We start from the raw sequence: 18,511 nt of genomic DNA, 5'->3' as shown, positions 1-18,511 counted from the left end.
ATTGGCCTTTTTTTCTCAAATGACTTGAAATTCTTGGTATTTGGGGTTTTCCATCGGCTTGTCTCTGTTTGTCTGTTTGCTGCTGCTTTTCCTCTTGGAGGGTTGGTGCTACAGGTGCAAGGTAGAGAAAGAGTGTGCAAGAATTCAGTTGTCTGACCTTGAGAGGGTGTCTGTTTCTTCTGGAGGCCACCAGCTTTTGAGGTTCCCACTCTGACCACACCAGCCTCAAAACAGGCGAATCCATTGATTCTTGACCCAGCAGGAGAGGGATCTGGGTCCTGTCTGGCTGGCTCTTTCTGCTGTGGTCCTCTGACAGTCACCCCGGGGCCCTCCCCCATCTCGTTAGCCACATCTGCTGCTGCTAACTCGCACTCACATTTAGCTCCAGTCCTCTTCCCTCTGGCTTCCTCCTTCAATTTAGTCCCACTTAGTCTCTGAAGGATTCCTCAAAATTTCTGGCCCACTTGCTTCCTGTTTTCTTGCTTTATTGAGTTATGGTTGACAAATAAAAATGTATGTATTTAGGTTGTACAATGTGATTTTTTAAAGGTGTACAACATGATGATTTAATATACCTGTTCATTATTACCACAGATGATTAACACACCCATCACCTTGCAGAGTTACCTTTTTTTTTATGGTGAGAACACTTAAGATCTTCTACTCTCTTGGCAGATTTCAACCATGCAATACAGTATTATTAACTATAATCTCCATGTATAGGTCTAATCTGTACCTTAGATCCTCAGAACTTATTCATCTTATAACTGGAAGTTTGTACCCTTTGACCGACACCTCCTCATCTCTCCCACTCCCAGCCCCTGGCAACCACTGTTCTACTCTCTGCTTCTATGAGTTCAGCATTTTTAGATTCCACATTTAAGTGAGATCATACAGTATTTGTCTTTCTGTGTCTGGCTTATTCATTTAGCATAATGTCCTCCAGGTTCTTCCATGTTGTCACAAATGGTAGAATTTCCTTCTTTTTTATGGCTGAATAATATTCCATTGTATATATATACTACATTTTCTGTATTCATTCGTCTGTCAATGGACATTTAAGTTGTTTCCATCTTGGCTATTGTGAATAATGCTGCAATGAACATGGGGGTATAACTATCTTTTCAAGATACTGATTTTCTTTCATTTGGATATATACCCAGAAGTGAGATTCCTGGATCACACATGACCACCAGCAGTGAGCCAGGGCCCTTTTCTCCACACCTTCGCCAACACTTGTTATCTCATGTCTTTTTGATAATAGCCATCCTAAAGGTGTGAGGTGATGTCTCATTGTGGTTTTGGTTTGCATTTCTCTGATGACTAGTGTTGTTGAGCACCTTTTCATATACCTGTTGGGCGGCTGTATGTCTTCTTTGGAAGAATATCTACTCAGGTCCTCTGGCCATTTTTAATCCGAATTTGTTTTTTTCCTAGTGAGTTTTATGAGTTCCTTATATATTTTGGATACTAACCCCTTATCGGATATATGGTTTGCAGAAATCCCAAAGCTTCCACAAAGGCATTTTTGTCTGTGGATGGCTGCAAATGATTGTTACTGAGGGGAGATGTGAGTGGGGAACCTCTATCCCAACCATCTTGCTGATGTCATGGCAGGGACTTATTTTTAGATTTTAAATTTCTGGGATCTGGGGATGGGAGCATGTGCTTGTCTGCCATCTTGATCCTGTCACCACATTGTCTGCATATGTCCCCTCCCCCCCACTACCATGCCCCAGCTCAGGCCTCCTCACCTCCTACACGCTGCACCAGAGGGACGTTTCTAAAATCAGACCCATCCGGGTCATCCCCCTGCTCAGAGTCCTTCAGTGCCTTCATGATAAGACCCACATGGAGCCTGGTGGGTACCATGCCTCTCCCGTTCTCCCAGCTCCTCCCCTTCCTCCAGCCATCTGGCCATGTCCACTTACACATGCGTCCCTGGACAAGCCGTGTCTCTCCCACCTCCGTGCCCTTGCTCACACTGCTCCCTGCTCTGCTGATGCTGACCCCTCTCACTGCCTCCACTTTTGGTCACTGACTCTTATCTTTCAGTACTCAGCCGGTTGGCCTTTCTTAGGACCTGGGTTGGGTGCCCCACTCCGTCCCCGTAGCTCCCTGTGCTCATCATGTGGTTGTATTCATGACTCCGTGTTCCTGTGCATTGTGAGCGTCTCGTCTGTCTCCCCTCCAGAGTGTGATGGCCCGGGGACAGGCGTTCAGCCTTTTTCATTGATTCCACATGGAGTGTTTGGTGACTGAAATGATGCCAGGGCTTGGTGGCCGAGGAATGTGGGTACTCTCTCTTCCCCTTAGACCTTGTCTTAGTGGGCCCCTTACCCAAGAGAACGAGCCCCCCCCGCCCCCAGGCTTGTGGAGAGGCCCCTTCTAGGCCAGCATGTGCTTTTGACTGGCAGTCGGTACCTCAGGGACAGACAGGGCTGACGTGACTGTTGCTCTCCCCACAGGCACTGGTGCCATCACACGGTGACACGGACGGTGTCCTGCCAGGTGCAGAATGGCTCGGAGACGGTGGTCCAGCGTGTGTACCAGAGCTGCCGGTGGCCGGGGCCCTGCGCCAACCTTGTGAGGTAAAGGCCATGGGGCTGGCCAGCTCTGCCCTTCCTTTCTGTTCCCTGGGATGAATCCAACCCCAGCACAGCTGCCGGGGGAGGCGGGTTGACGCTCGGAAACAAGAGTTGAACATGCATTTCTGGAGCACCTTCTGTGTACAGGGCATGGGGGGGTGTGTGTGCAAAGATGAAAGGACGTGCTCCCCACCCTGACAGAACCTCACCATCCAGTGGCTGATTGATGGGGAGAAACCGGCAATGGTCAATGAGTGGGATGAGGGGACGGAGTGGGTGGGGAAGGGCCAGGTGTCGCTGAAGAAGGAACCAGCCAGCCTTGGGGCTACAGAGGAGAATGAGGGCCTATGATGCTCTTGCAAATCCAGCCTGCCTCCAGCCCCGCCCACCCCACCAGCCCCTCCCCTCTCACAGCCCCGCCCTCCCACAGCCCCGCCCTCTCACAGCCCCGCCCCTCCCACAGCCTCACCCTCTCGCGGCCCTTCCCCTCTCATTCACCTCGGCCCCTGTCACAGCTCTGCCGCTCTCATAGACGCTGCTCCTCTCACAGCCCCACCTTGTCACAGCACCCCCTCCCAGCCCCGCCCCCTCACAGCCCCTCCCATCTCGTAGCCCCGCCCCCTCACAGCGCCACCCTCTCACAGTCTCACCCTCTCCCAGCCCCACCACTCTCACAGCCCTCCTCTCACAGCCCCGCCCCTCTCACAGCCCCGCCCCTCTCACAGCCCCGCCCCTCTCACAGCCCGTCCCCTGTCCCTTCTCACAGCCCCGCCCCTCTCACAGCCCCGCCCCCTCACAGCCCCGCCCCCTCACAGCCCCGCCCCTCTCACGCGCTTCCCCTCTCATTCATCCCTGCCCCTGTCACAGCTCTGCGTCTCTCACAGACCCACCCGTGTTACAGCCCTGCCCCTCCACAGTCCCTCCTCTCTCACCACTCCTCCCCCAAGCCCTCAGCAGCTCCTCAGCATTCAGAGGGAGCGATCTAAGCGTGTAGCCCAACGTTCCCGGTCTCTGAGACCCTCACCTCGCCCACCTCCCCATCCTCTCCTCTTCCAGGCCGTGCTCCAGCTCCAGGGAGTGGCTTCCTTTTCCCACTCTCCCCCACACCTGTCCAGCCCCGGGTTTCTACCTCAAAGACCTTTCCCCTTCTCTGCCTGGGACCACCCTCCTCAAACTCCAAATCTCATCTCTTCCTCTGTGTTAAGGGAGCACTTTGTGCCCCCCTGGATTGACATTTTGTACAGGGTCTGTATTAGTCAGGGTTCTCCAGAGAAACAGAACCAATAGAATGTGTGTGTGTATATATTTATGTATGAGATTGTTAGAGTTTAAGGAATTAGCTCATGTGAGTGTGGGGGCTGACATGTCCAAAATCTGCATGGTAGGCTGATGGGCTGGAGACCCAGGGAGGAACTGATGTTGCAGCTTGAGTTGGAAGGCAGTCAGCTGGCAGCATTCCCTCTTCCTCAGGGGAGGTCAGTCTTTTTCTGAAGGCCTTCAACTAATTGGATGAGGCTCACCCACATTATGGAGGGTAACGTGCTTTACTCAAAGTCTACTGATTTAAACGTTAATCTCATCTAAAAAAATACCTTCACAGCAACATCAATTTGCATTTGACCAAATATCTGAGTATTGCGGCCTAGCAAAGTTGACACATAAAATTCACCATCATAGGATCATCATAAGTTGGGTATGTTTTCATTGTTAAAGATGGAGAGTGAGCCCATGAGTCAGGGCCTGTGCCCACACAGTGCTGCCCCCTACAGCCCCCTGGGTGTGGAGCTGACGCCCAGATTTAGCCTGCAGTGTGAACTGGTGGGACTGACAAATGTGGCAGAGATTCTGGCCTTGGGCCGGAATTGTTGTTGTTATAGTGAAGGTAGTGATATATACTCACTGTAAAAAAGAAATCCAAACATTACAGCACTGAATAAGGTAAAAAAATGAGCATTCTCTCCTCTCTCATGTCCACTTCCCTAACCCCATTATTATTATTGAGTGTATCATTCTAGATTTTTTTCCTCCACTTATACATAAATACATATTTTCTTAAACAAAGATCAGATGATGTTACTTTGTTCTGCAACTTGCTTTTCCCTGCAAAAATGTTTTGCAATCAGTTCCCATAGAGCCACTTCATTTTTAACAGGTGTGTAATATTCCATTGTAGGAAAGATCATCATTTATTTCCCATGTCCTCAATTGATGGCTATTTAAGTGGTTTCCTAGTTTTAGCTATTTCAGGCTATACTTCAATCAGCATCATAGTATATATATATTTTAACATTGTTACAAGTGTTTTTTTTTTAACTTTTTATTTTGGAACAATTTTAGATTTAAAAAATGTTGCAAAAAGTAGTAAACAGAGTTTCTGTATACCTTTACCTTTCACTCAACTTCCCTGTCTTAGTCCACTTGGGCTGCTATATCAAACCACCATAGACTGGGTGGCTTAAACAACCAACATTTATTTCTCACTGTTCTGGAGGCTGAGAAATCCAAGATCAAGGTGCCAGCAGATTCGGTGTCTGGTGAGAGCCTGCTTCCTGGCTCATAGACAGCCGTCTTCTCACTGTGTCCTCACGTGGCAGAAGGCGTGAGGGAGCTCTGTGGGCCTCTTTTATAAGGACAGTAATCCCATTCGTGAGGGCTCCATCCACCCTCACGACCTAATCACCTCCCAAAGGCCCTGCTTCCTAACACCATCAGGTTGGGGGTTAGGTTTCAACATATGAATTGTGGGGGACACAAACATTCAGTCTGTAGCATTCCCCTAAGGTTAAAATCTTTTATAACCATAGCACAATTATCCAAACAAGGAAGTTAACAATAATACAATACTATAAACTAAGTTTAGACCTTATTCAAATTTTGCCAACCATCCCACTAATATCCTTTCTCTGGTCCAGGATCCAGTCCAGGATCCCAGTCTGCATTTAAGTCATCCTGTCTCCTTAGTCTCCTCCAATCTGGGACAGTTTCTCTGTCTTACTTTGTCTTTCATGACCTTAACACTTGTGAAAGCACTGGCTAGTTATTATTATTTTTTTTTTTGTGAGGAAGATCAGCCCTGAGCTAACATCCATGTTAATCCTCCTCTTTTTGCTGAGGAAGACCAGCTCTGAGCTAACATCTATTGCCAATCCTCCTCCTTTTTTTTCCCCAAATCCCCAGTAGATAGTTGTATGTCATAGTTGCACATCCTTCTAGTTGCTGTATGTGGGACGCGGCCTCAGCATGGCGGGAGAAGCAGTGCGTCTGTGTGCGCCCGGGATCCAAACCCGGGCCGCCAGTAGCAGAGCGCGCGCACTTAAGCGCTAAGCCACGGGGCCGGCCCTGGCTAGTTATTTTGAAGCTGTTCCTCCATTTGGGTTTGTCTGATGTTCCTTGTGATTTGATTGAGATTATGTGTTTTTAGCAAGGAAACTAACTGTGCAAGCGATGTGGTGCCCATCTCAGCGCAGCATATTAAGAGGTACAGCACATCGACACGTCTCATTACTGGTGATGTTAACTTTGATCACTGGGTGATCATTGGTGATCAAGTCTGCCAGATTTCTCCACGGTTGTGTAACTATTTTTCCTTTGTCGTTTATAAGTATCTTGTGGGGAGATATGTTGAGTCTATACAAATATCCTGTTTCTCATCTACTTTCACCTGCTAATTTTAGCATCGGTTGATGATTCTTGCTTGCGATAATTATTACTATGGTGTTTGCCAAATGGTGATTTTTTATTTCCATCATTTTTTAATAGTAGAGGTTCTTAACTTGAGGTCCCTATTGTACACAAGTGTTTTTATATAGCTCCTTCTGCAAGGGGAACGGCTAAGTAAATGGGTATGTCCCTTTCAAATTTTAACGGAAAGGACTGCTTTCAATGCTGTGCTGGAGGGATGGCCAGTGGACTCGTAATGAAGAAAAAGATACCGACCTCCCTTCCTTTTCAGCAGAGGGCACAGGGACCCCCCTTTCCCTCCCTCCCTTGTGCCCCTAGGAGCTGAATTCCAAGACCCTCCAGCCTTTCTCATCAGCAGGGAGCTTCAGATGACCAGGTCACCACCTCTTGATCCTGGGAGCATCTTCTGAGAAAAAGGGTCTTCGGAATCTGGTCTGTAAGTGGCCTGACAGGGTGGACCTCAGCTCCCAGCTCAGTGTGAGTGGCTGCCCTGCTCCTTAAACACAGCAGCCGGCCGGCCGGCCTGGGAGGCAGACCCTGAGAAGTGCGGCTGCGCTTCTGCCCCACAGTTTTGACTGCCACCAGTCTTGCTTTTTGCCTGGGGGGAGCCGAGTTCGGAAACAGCTCTTTTCAAGATATGGAATTTGATTTCAACGAACTAATATTGTCTTCAGAGTTGAGACATAAACTCGAAAAGTTGTGTATTCCTATTTTTTTCCTACAGATTTTAATCAAACTGGACTTCAGCCACAATCCTATGTGTTGGGTACAGCCCACAGTCAGCTACCAGGTGGAAGCAAAACACACACACACACACACACGCACGCCTGTGCGCCATTGTATCGTATTTGGGTTTAGAAAATGAACCGTCAGGATTCCCTCTACTGAAAAACCTTGGAAGGAAGGGCTGGCTTTCTTAATGTCAAAATTACAGGTTGAGGTTTTTATACTTCTTAAATACAATAAGCCACCTTTAAGAAAAGCAGAACAAGCTAACTACTGAATCGCTGACCTCGACTGAGAAAATTTCAAATGATCATTAATTTTCACAACTGCCCTTTGCTTTGTGACTTAAGCAATTATCAAAACACCGTTTCAGACGCATTGGGGTCTTGTCTTCAGTATGGGTGTTTCCAGGCCCCCTGGGGACTTCTCTCCCTCTCCTTGGCCTTAGGAGCTGAGAACAGAATGTCCCATCAGAGCAGACATGCATTTGTCATGAGCCTTCCTTTTGCCTTCAAAACTTGGTTAGCAGGAACTTTAAGTAGAGCTTAATTCTCGTTCTTTAGAGGAATTCTGTGTTTCTGGACTTACTTATCCTTGCTCCTTCTGTTATCATTATTTGTTAAGGAAGGAGGAGTTAATACACTTTTCTTTCTCACCAGTAACTCCTATCTAAGTTACAGTGCGTGGCCTCGGGGATGGTGGCCAGGCGGCAGAGGAAGGACGGGGTTGCAGCGCTGTCACCAGCTCCCTGGTGACCTGGGGTACCACGTGCATTCTCAAGTCCCCGTTTTGCTGGTTTCACACATAAGAGGCATCGTATATGTAGCAGCCCCCTCGGTGGTCTCTCCACTCCGCCCTTGGCCCCCTCCAGTTCCGTCTTTCAGATCCTCTCACTGCCCTGCTCCAAACCTTCCAGGAGCTTCCATTTCACTTAAAGTCCACATCCCTCTCTGTGGCCGACCAAGGTCTCGTGTGACATGGGCCCTGTTCCCTTCCTGACCCCAGAGCCTTCCACAGGCTCCTCCGCTCCCTGGGCTCTGGCCACACAGGGCTTGCTGGCCTGGAGGCTCCGTCCCTCGTGGGGCCTCCACATTTGCTTGTCCTTCTGCTCAGACAGCTTTCGCCTGTTCAGCTGCGTCTCCCCATGTGATTCAGTTCTCTGCTCCACTGCCTCCCTTCCACGCCCCCGCCCCGCCCCTCTCCAGCCCCTTATCCTGCTTTATTCTTCTTAGCACTTGTCACTCTCTGACACACAGCGTCTATTCTCGGGTCAGTCTGTCCATCGTCTGCCCTGCCCACCGTCCTCGGGGCCATAAGAGGGCAAGGGCTGTCTCCCTCATGTCTGTACCCCCAGCGCCTGGTGTTCAGGGGCTCAGGAGATGTTACTGAATTGATGGTTCAGTGCCAGGAGGATGAAATGAGACCAAAGATGTCAGAACACTTTGAATTGGTGCACAGTGAGTGCATGATGGTGAACTGTGAATGCAGATCATTGTGGAGGAAGGTCCGTGTCTTATAAACTGATCTACAGACTTGTGATGAGGAGATTGAGGCTCAGAGAGGCAAAGGAACTTGCCCAACGTCACCGTGCATTTGGATTGGGTTTGACTCTGGCCCATCCCAATCAGATCCCATCAGGATGCTCCTGAGGTTTCAAGGCCCAGCTCCCTTCCTCCTGCAAATAAACATTTGTTGACCTCCTCCTGTATACAGGAGAGGGGTGCTGCTGAGATAAGAAAAGGCTCAGGATTGTATAGCCCTGTCCCAGGGCAGTTATCATGCTTCTTAGTGTCATTTTTCTTCAGCGTAGTTTTCTGGAGCATTTGCATGCTGCAGGAGTCTGTGCTGGGCTGATTTCCCTGAGCAGAGCCTCAGGGTGGAAGGAACTTGGGAGGAGCAGGGCCCTGGGAGCACTTTAAAGCAGGGACTATGTCTTATGCTCCTGTCTCCCCACGTGTCACCGTATCTGGGGCTGAAAGCAATAGACAACATCACCACAGCAGGCTTCAATAACAGAGCCTATTAACCTCACAGTAAACCTGGGAGAGGCCCTTTGTAAGAAGCGCTCTGGGAATGCGAGCTGCGGCCGGGCCGTGGCTGAGCCATGAAGCAGACCCCAGGCACATTGTCCCCAGCAGCTCCCAGCGGGCGTTCAGGCCTGGGCATGTCTGAGCTGGCGTTTCTCACTCTGAGGTTAGGGTGGCAAACCCCAGCGGAGCCCCCCGTCACCACCTTGTGTGTATTCTGTGGCTTATAATCCTGGCTGCTCAGCGCATCTTGCCACATTTCAATCTCAGCATTTACGTGGAAATATGCAGGTTTCAGTATTTCTTGTCTGTGTCCCCTCACCATTTTCTGAAGCTGTGTGGGGCCTGATTCTTGTTCCCTTCATCTTTTGAAACATTCTGGGTGCTTTCACTTATGTTCACACACAACTTTTGCAGGGAAAACGAGGCGGAATACGATCATGGCAGGACTGTGAACTGCCGCTTCCGGCTCTGCTCTCCCTGCGGTCCGTTTCGTCCTGCTTTACCGTTGCTGCAATCGTTAGGGTGTGGATACATCCTAGAGTTCTTTTCTTTTTTCTTTTTAAGTTGAGATATGATTGCCGTATAACACTGTGTGAGTTTGAGGTGTATACCGTGAGGGTCTGATCTGTCTATATGTTGCAATATGATTGCCACAGTAGCGTCAGCTAACGCCTTCGTCACGTCACATAATTAGATTTCTTGTCACGACAACACCAGAAGGACAAAGGAGAAGTGACTCATTCTCGTGAGAGCTGGTGCAGATTTGTCAGGGTCCCCGTCATACATCTTGGTTGGGGCTGATACAGCTCAGCTTGTGCTCGAGCATCTGCCAAAGGCAGCATCTGAGAGGAAGACATGTTCGTGTTTGAATAGATATTTGTCAACATCTTTGTTCTCTGCATGTCACTTCTTGCTGTCCTTACAGTTTTCCCGGCCTGTTATGGGGGTAGGGGGCAGTACAGCTTTGGAATCAAAAAGACCAGCTGTGTGACTTTGAGCAAGTTACCTACCCTCTCTGAGCCTTATCGCTAAAACACAGAGACACCTGTCTGATAGTGTGGTTGTTAGGATTCCACGAGAGAAAGTGCTAGTTAGTGCTGTGTGCGTGGTGGGTTTCGGGACGTGGTAATGGCTGTTATTAACTGTTATTTCCCCTTGGCCGGTGAACTCCTTCTTCCCTTGGAGGTCCGGCTGCAGCCTCCCCTTTTTGAAGCTGTCGCCTGCACCCTCCCAGGCAGAATTGATAAGTCCTTCAGTGGTGTTCCCCCAGAATCTTATTTGCCCTTTCATGGAACACAGCTGGGCTTGTTTCAGTTACTTGTCTGCTTGTCCATCTCTCCTGCCAGAGTCTGTCCCTCGAGGGCGGGGGAAGTCTAGTGTTCGCCTTTAAGTCCTCCTGGTGCTTTGCAAGTGCCTGGAGAAGATTATCACGAACGTGGTACAGTTTTGCCCACCTCCCCTCTCCTTTCTGCCTCCTGTCCCCACTCCCCCAGTGTCTGGGTGCTCCCACCCAGGGCCTCCCTCAGCCAGCTGGGTCCCTTAGCCAGGAGTGCACCACATTTCAAGAGAATTCATATTTAACTGAGGGCTCCTGGACCAGGCCCCACCTGGTCACGTGTAGAATTGTGGGCAGTCCAACCAGAAAAGAATAAACATGACCAAGGAAGCTTGGAGAACCCTAACGGGCGTTTCTATCTTCCTTCTTCTGGCTGTGTTTGGAAACAGGACTTAAGGGTGAGAGTGGCTCCATCCTAATTCTCTCATGTGGCTGTGACAATGTGACCAGTAGGGAGGACATGGGACCTCAGCCTAGTTGTCAGGAGAGAGTGGCTGAGCCCAGATGGAGAAAGGTTGGAAGAGTCTCAGGGATGAAGAATAAAGGCTGTTGAAGCAAAGTCGGAGTGGGCCCAGGAGGGCCCCAAGCCCAGGGTGGGGGTAGCTGTTGAGTGTGAGCCCCGCGGAGGCAGCCCCTGTGAGGAGATGTCCACTGGTTTGTCACGGTTTAACCTGGCTGTGCTTCAGGGCAGAGAGCCTGCTAGTGGGGAAGGGCCGGTTGGTAGGTGGGGACAGGAGGTGCGAGCCGAGGGGCTCTGGGTGATCTGTATTTGGATGCTGCCTGGGTCCATGTGTCCTGAGTCCTGGGCTTGCCTGGGCCTGTGGCTGAGTCAGCACTGCTCTCATCCCTGGCTGTTTGCTGCCCTCCTCCTGCCTTCTCCCCAGTTTGTGTCTCTGGGTCTGGTCCTGGACCCTAGCCCATCCCTGTCCCCCGACTCCACTCGCTCACCATGAGCCCCACCGGGGCAGTGGCCTGGCATGGAGTCAAGCTGAATAAATGGTTGTGGACGGGCCAGCACAATCACCTGGACATGGCTGTCCACGGGCGTCCCCTCCTTGGAGTCGTGGGGTTCTGGGGACCTTCTCCTGGGGCACAAGGGCTGTGCCACATTCCCACCACTCAGGATGAGCGATGGCCTCGTCACGCCTCTTTCTCCTAGAAATGAGCTTAGCTCTGCCTAGAAATAGGTAATGAGATTTTGGGGTGCTAGGAAAACCCCCGCCCCCAGATATCCCCTCCCAGGGTGCCTGGAATGTCTTATTTGTTCACTCACTCACCATTCATTCATTCCTCCATCCATTCATTCGTTCATTCACGTCTCCTGGAGGCTGGTTGCATGCCACGTTCTGGCTAGCTGAGAGCACACGGCTGTCTGTCTGTCTGTCTGTCTGTCCTCGAGGAGATGGCACTCCAGGGGCAAGTACAGGATGGTTTCCAAATGGTGGCTGGGGTCTCGGGTAAGCCAGGTGCTGCAGGAGGGTCACCTCCTCCTGACGGGGGGCTCAGGGAAGGCTCCTGGGAGGAGGTGACATCAGAGCTGAGGTGGGGCCCGGCAGGCAAAGGCAGGGAACAGCTGGAGCCCTGGCACAGAGGGGGCCGTGGTGGGAGGGATTCAGGGGCTCCAGGCCCCTGCGTGGGCTGGGCGACGAGGGATGGTGGGGGCACGTGAAGCAGGAGAGGCCTCAGCGCCCCTGCACCCAGCTGAGGACTTGGGCTCATTGGTCATGCCCTTGGATTCTGCAGCGCCTCATCCAGCAGCCTCCAGTTAAATATGATTATCTCCTCACCCCCTCCTGCCGGCAGCTGGCTGAGGGACTCCCTTCTCCCCCATGCTGGGAGCATCTTGGGCAGCAAGGTCCCAAAGCAGGGGCAGGAGGCAGAAAGGAGGGTGAGGTGGGTGAGAACCTCTGCCCACGACGCTGGCACTGGGGAGGGTCCTGCTTGCCCAGAGCTCTGGGTTTCTGAGAGGAGCAAGATTGCCGTGCTTTGCCACCTCTGGAGCTGTGGGAGATGGAGCTGGACTCCGGCCTGACCAGGAGCCTGCCTGCCACCCCGGCCTACAGAGCAGAGTTCCTGGGGCATATGGCCCTTCACCCAGGCAAGGGGAACCCTTGCCCTGGGCCCCACCCTTCAGGGAGGCCACTCTGGCCCTCCTCCAACCATGCCCATTCTCACAGGGCAGAGTCCATGAGGCCAGGGGGACGTGTCCATCTGGAGCCTGCACCCCTCTTCTAGACCATTCTCTGGGTACCTGGCTAAACAGCCCTGAGGGGCTTCCAGGCCTGTGCTGGTCTCTCCTCTGAATCTGGGGGACTGTGCCTGTGGTGGGCACACTCTGCACTCCAGGGGGCAGGTGAGAGGTGGCTATCCGTGGGAGTCGGGGGTGTGGATGGAGCTGAGATGTGTGGGCTGGGTCCACGCACAGGGTGTAGGATGGAGCTGGGGTCAGGTGGGGGTTGGGGTCTCACCTGTTTTGTCTGTAAAAATGACGGCAGGGCCTGCCCCGTGAAGTTACCGGGGAGTTCAATGCCCCGCTACGGCGCGTCCAGGCCAGTGTCTGGCTTGTGATAAGCCCCTGATAAGTGTTGACTACAGGTCTCTGAGAAGAGGTCTAAATATCAAGTGAGCAAACAGTGGCAGGAGAAAGAACGCGAGAGCTGTTTGCTGCCCACGTGCTGGGGCACCCGCATGAGCATCCGCCTGCGGCACACCCCTCTCAGTGCGGACTCTGGGCTAGGGCCACGCAGGGAGGAGGGGCTTCTGCATTTCTGTGTAGTTAGATTTGGGGGTCAGTGTGGCCGTCGTCCTCAGTGGGGGCCTCTCTCTGCAGAGTGCTGTGGAGTCAGCATGTTATCTCATTACATCCTGATGACATTTTGATGACAAAAGTGTGCAGGTGGGGGAAGGGAGGCTGTGGTTGTGAAAATGTGAATTTGGGCACACTGAAGCCTATTCAGAATGTGCTAGAGGACTGTCGTGTGCCCCCAATACCCCCCATGCCCCCAGGAACCCCATAGATGCCTCTTACCTTACATTTCTTCATTCACTCAAGCTTTTCGACAAATACTTATTGAGGGCCTACTGTGTGCCGGGGGTGCTATGACGGAGAATAAGGCCAAATTCTCTCTCTCATGGAGTTTATATTTACCTAAATATGAAAACAAGAAAAAATCTCCCCTCTTAGTGAGTATAGGAAATTAAAATCGGGTGATGTGACTGAGCATGAATTGGGGACTTTGGAGGAGGTGGGGGAGAGACTCTTTGAAGAGATGACATTGATGCTGAGCAATTAGTGATGAGAAAGAGCCTCCATATGAAGCCTGGGTGAAGATAGTTGGTGCAAAGGCCCTGAGGCAGGGAGGTCCTGAATGAAGGACCAGAGAGGAGATCCAGATGTGTCCAGAAGCAGAGCAGGAGAGGAGGGGAGTACAGGCAGAGACTGATCTCAGTGGGCTTCAGTTTGGATTTTACTGTAAGCATACTGGGAAACCATTTAAGTAGAGATGACAAATGATCTGATTTATGTTTTTTTTATGTAAACTTTTTATTTTGAGACAATTGTAAGTTCACACATAGTTGTAAGAAGTAATACAGAGAGATCCCGTGTCCTCTTTACCCTATCCTCCCAATGGTAACATCTTGCAAAACTGTGGCACCATGTCACAACCAGGCTATTGTGATGTGGACATTGACGCAGGCAAGATGCAGGGCATTTCTTTTGCCACAGGGACCCACGACGTTGCCCTTTCCTCCAGCCCCCACCCTCTCCTGAACCCCGGGCAACCACTAATCTGTTCTCCAACCACTAATCTGTTCTCCATTTCTGTAATTTTGTCATTTCAGGAATGAATCATACAGTATGCAACCTTTTGGGGAATGAGTCTTTTCACTCATCCTAATTCTCTGGAGATTCATTCAGGCTCTTGGGTGTATCAATAGTTCATTCCTTTTTATTGCTGAGTAGTATTCCATGGTGTGGAGGTACCGCAGTTAGTTTAACCATTCGTCTGTTGAAAGACATCTGGGTAGTTTCCATTTCAGGGCTATTATGAATAAAGCTGCTATAAACACTAATGTACATTCAGGTTTTTATGTGAACATAAGTTTTCATTTCTCTGGGTAAATGCCCAGTGCAATTGTTGGGTCGTATGGAAGTTACATGTTTAGTTTTTTTAAGAAACTGCCGCACTGTTTCCAGAGCGGCTGTACCATTTTACATTCCCAGCAGCAATGTCTGAGTGACCCAGTCTCTCTGTATCCCTGCCAACATTTGGTGTTGTCTCTGTATTTTATTTTAGCCATTCTGTGTGCTCTGTTTCATTGTGGTTTTAATTTGCATTTCCCTAGTGGCTAATAATGTTGAACATCTCTTCATGTGCTTATTTGCCAGCTGTAGATCTTCTTTGGTGAAATGTCTGTTTGTTTCTTTTGCCCATATTCTAATTGGATTATTTGGTTTTTTTACTGTTGAGTTTTCTTTATATATTCCAGATATGGTCCATTGTCAGTTACGTGGTTTGCAAATATTTTCTCCCACTCTGTGGCTTGTCTTTTCATTCTCTTAACAGTCTTTTGCAGAGCAAGAGTTTTTAATTTTCAGTGAAGTCTAATTTATTAGTTTTTCCTTTTATGGATCGTGCTTTTGGGGTTGAGTTGAAGGACTCTGCGTAGTCTTAGATCTTGAAGATTTTCTCCTACGTTTTTTTCTAAAAGTTTTATAGTTTTATGTTTGACATTTAAGTCCATGATCCATTTCGAGTGAATTTTTGCACACAGTGTGATGTTTAGGGCGAGGTTCATTTTTTTGTCTGTGGATGTCCCAGTCCCCCCAGCACCATTTGTTGAAAAGGCCGTCCTTCCTTCACTGAATTGCTTTTGCATCTTTATCAAAAATTATTTGGGCATATTTGCATCAGTCTATTTCTAAGTTCTCTCTTCTGTTCCATTGATATATGTGTCTGCCGTTCTGCCAGTACCACACTGTCTTGGAAGCTGTAGCTATATAATGTCTTGAAATTGGGTAGACAGATTCTTCTCACTTTATTCTTCTTTTTCAAAATTGTTTTAGTTACTATAGTTCCTTTGTCTTTTCATATAAACTTTAGAAAAATCTTGTCTGTATCTGCCAAAAATCTTGATGGGCTCTTTATAGGAATTGCACTAAACCTGTGTATCCACTTGCGGAAGATTTGACATCTTTACTATATCGAGTCTTCTAATGTAGGAACATGGGATGTCTCTCCATTTATTTAGATCTTCTTTTATTTCTTTCATCTTTCTTCATTCATTTCTTTGACTTTTTGTAGTTTTCAGCATACAAGGTGTGTTCATTTTTTTTGAGTTATTTTAAATAATGTATTTCTTAAATTGTATATTTTTTTTGTGAGGAAGATTAGCCCTGAGCTAATGTCTGTTGCCAATCCTCCTCTTTTTGCTGAGGAAGACTGGCCCTGGGCTAACATCCATGCCCATCTTCCTCTACTTTATATGGGACGCCGCCACAGCATGGCTTGACAAGTGGTGCGTTGGTGCGCGCCCGGGATCCGAACCGGCGAACCCCGGGCCGCGGCAGTGGAGCCTGCGCACTTAACCGCTTGCGCCACCGGGCCAGCCCCTCATTAAGGATTTTTGTGTCTATATGCAGGGTGGATATTGGTCTGTAGTTTTCTTGTTTTGCTCTGTCTTTCTCTGACTTTTGGTATCAAGGTCTCATAAAATGAGCTAAGAAGTGCTCCCTCTTCTTCCATTTTCTGGAAAAGACTGTGTAGAATTGGTATTCTTCTTAAAGAATTAATTTGTTAGAATTCTCCAGTGAAACTATCTGGATCTGGAGATTTCTTTTGGGGGAGTTTTTAAGCTACAAATTAAATTTCCTTAATAGTTATAGGGCTATTCAAATGATCGATTTCATATTGAGTGAGTTGTGCTAATTTGTGTTTTTCAGTGACTTGGCCCATTTCCTCTAAGTTGTTAAATTTATGTGTATAGTGATATTCCCTGTTTCATTCCTGATGTTGATAATTTGTGTCTTCCTTTGTTTTTTCTTTGTCATCATTGCTAAAGGTTTGCCATTTCACTGATCTTTTCAGAAAACCAGCTTTTGGTTTTATGCTTTTTCTCTATTGTTTTTCTATTTTCAATGTCATTGATTTCTGCTGTTATCTCTACTGTGTCTTTCCTTCTGCTGGCTTTGGGTTTATTTTTCCGTCCTTTTTGGACGTGCCCGAGGTGGGCTGATTTAGGTTTTGAAAAGACCCCTGGCTGCTGTGGGAGAATGGAGATGGGTGAGTTGAAAGTGGCGCACGCTGGGATGATAGCTGGGGGAGTGGAGAGACGTGGGTGGATTCGGGAGGTGTTCTGGAAGCTGAGATGACAGGAGTGTCTGATCACATGAGGGGAGGGAGGCATCGGGGATAACCCTGAGTTTTTGGTTTGGGCAGCTGGCTGGTTGGGCCTGCCGTTCATTGAGTTGGGGACAGTGGCAGGAGGTTAGCCATAGGAGGTGGAAACCAACAGCTCTCCTTTGGCCAAGTGAAGTTTGAGATGCCTAGTGGACATCCGTGGGGGGAGAGGTGCAAGTACGAGGTTGAAGACAAAGGTCTGAAGTGCCAGGAAGACTCCGGGGCTGGGACCGTGTTGTATTTCATGGGCTCTAAGATGCCTTTGGTAGGAAGAAGTGCATTATCTTGTGATCGCCAAGAATGCTGCTAATTAAGCTACAGTGCACCACCGAGTGTAACATGAATCCCAACATCAGAGATGGTAAGTGTGACGATCTGGGCGTGACTGAGAATCAGGAACACATGGACGGTATCTAAAGCTGCGGGGCTGGAGGTGAACTTGGGAATGAACAGACGGAGAAGGGGTGCTGATCCCAGAACAGTCAGGGCCCCCAGCCTCAGAGCTGGGGATAGAGGCCAAGATGCCATAGGCGGAGGAGAGAAATGAGAGGTGGTGAGAAAGTGGACTCTCGGACAGCGGAAGACCCTGTCAGGAAGCTCTGCTGAGGAGGGCGGTGGCGTGCCGCTTGGAAGCGGTGGGCGGTGGTGGCAAGGGAGGCGCTTTGTTTGTTTTGAAGCCTGTTTGTAAACCGTAAACTGCCAGTGGTGACCCGGGCGACAGGAGAAGGTGGCGCAGGCAGCAGAGGACAGCTGTAGGGTGAGGTGCTGGGAAGCCCAGAGGGTGGGCTCAGAGCAGGGGCCAGCAGACCATCTCCCGTGCGGGGACTCCCGTGGGATGCTGAGACTGTCTGACCTCGGGGCCCTTTCCGCCAACTCACGAGCGCCTGGAAGGCAGGACCACGATGTCCCCAGCCACTATTCTCAGGGCTCATCACAGGGCCCGGTGCACTCAGGTGCTCGACGACCTTCACTGAAGGACTGCATCCATCTTCTTGTTAAACGAACAAAAAAGTTGTAATACCACTGCGTCCTGTGTGGATTTTCCCATTCCGTGATTTTTTTGTATTGGGTTTTTGTTGTGTGTGTGTGTGTGTGTGTTGGAGGTGGGAGTGAGGGAGGCACCCACAACTATCGGTCACAGACACACATGAGGCCCAGAGGACCCGGCCAGGTGCCCAGAGAGTGACAGCTGGTGTGGAGAGAGTGCCAGTGGGTCCTGCCTGGCCTGGTCCGGCCTCAGGGAACCGCAGCCTTGCCTCAGGTTTCTCAGACTGTGTGTTTGGTCTGATCGAGCACCCAGGTGCCAGGCACTGGTGTGCAAAGAGAACACGGACCCTGCTCACAGAGCTTGTGTGTGGGGAGGGCGGGGAGGGGGCATACGTCAAGCAAAGACTCACAGCAGTGGGGCCCCTGCTCTGAGGCCTGGTCCTGGGGTTCCCCTGGGGGAGTGATATCTGAGCAGAGGTCTGGGGGATGAGGGGATTTCATGAGGGGAGGGCGTTTGGATGGGAGAGGGAACAGCCTGTGAGGGCCAGGCAGGCACCTTGGGCCGGGCCCCTCCCTGCTGGCTCCTGCAGCCAGCTCCATAGTGGGGCAGCTGGACCCAGACACTTCCCTGCCAGGGGCCCTCAGAACCAGCTGGGGACCTGAAGGAAGGCAGAGGAGACAAGCCACGTTTAGCCCCTCTGTACCTTAGTTTCTCTTTCTGGGAAATGGGGACAACCCCCCCGTCTTGCTCTGGGGTGGAAG

General features: G+C 50.1%; 1 protein-coding gene across 5 annotated transcripts in view; it reads left to right on the top strand.

Moving 5' to 3' along the window:
- Positions 1-18,511, top strand: part of COL26A1 (collagen type XXVI alpha 1 chain) — a 181,004-nt gene that overhangs the window by 44,042 nt on the left and 118,451 nt on the right. For all 5 annotated transcript variants that reach the window (XM_058569078.1, XM_058569077.1, XM_058569074.1 and 2 more), the window contains exon 2: positions 2,469-2,591. In XM_058569078.1, coding sequence (XP_058425061.1) covers positions 2,469-2,591 — 123 coding nt within the window. The remainder of the gene's footprint in view (positions 1-2,468; positions 2,592-18,511) is intronic.

Source organism: Diceros bicornis, chromosome 26, assembly GCF_020826845.1.
Source record: "Diceros bicornis minor isolate mBicDic1 chromosome 26, mDicBic1.mat.cur, whole genome shotgun sequence".
NCBI classification, from domain to species: Eukaryota; Metazoa; Chordata; class Mammalia; order Perissodactyla; family Rhinocerotidae; genus Diceros; species Diceros bicornis.
The sequence above is the reverse complement of the archived record's forward strand: the minus strand, read 5'-3'. Positions and strand labels throughout refer to the sequence as shown.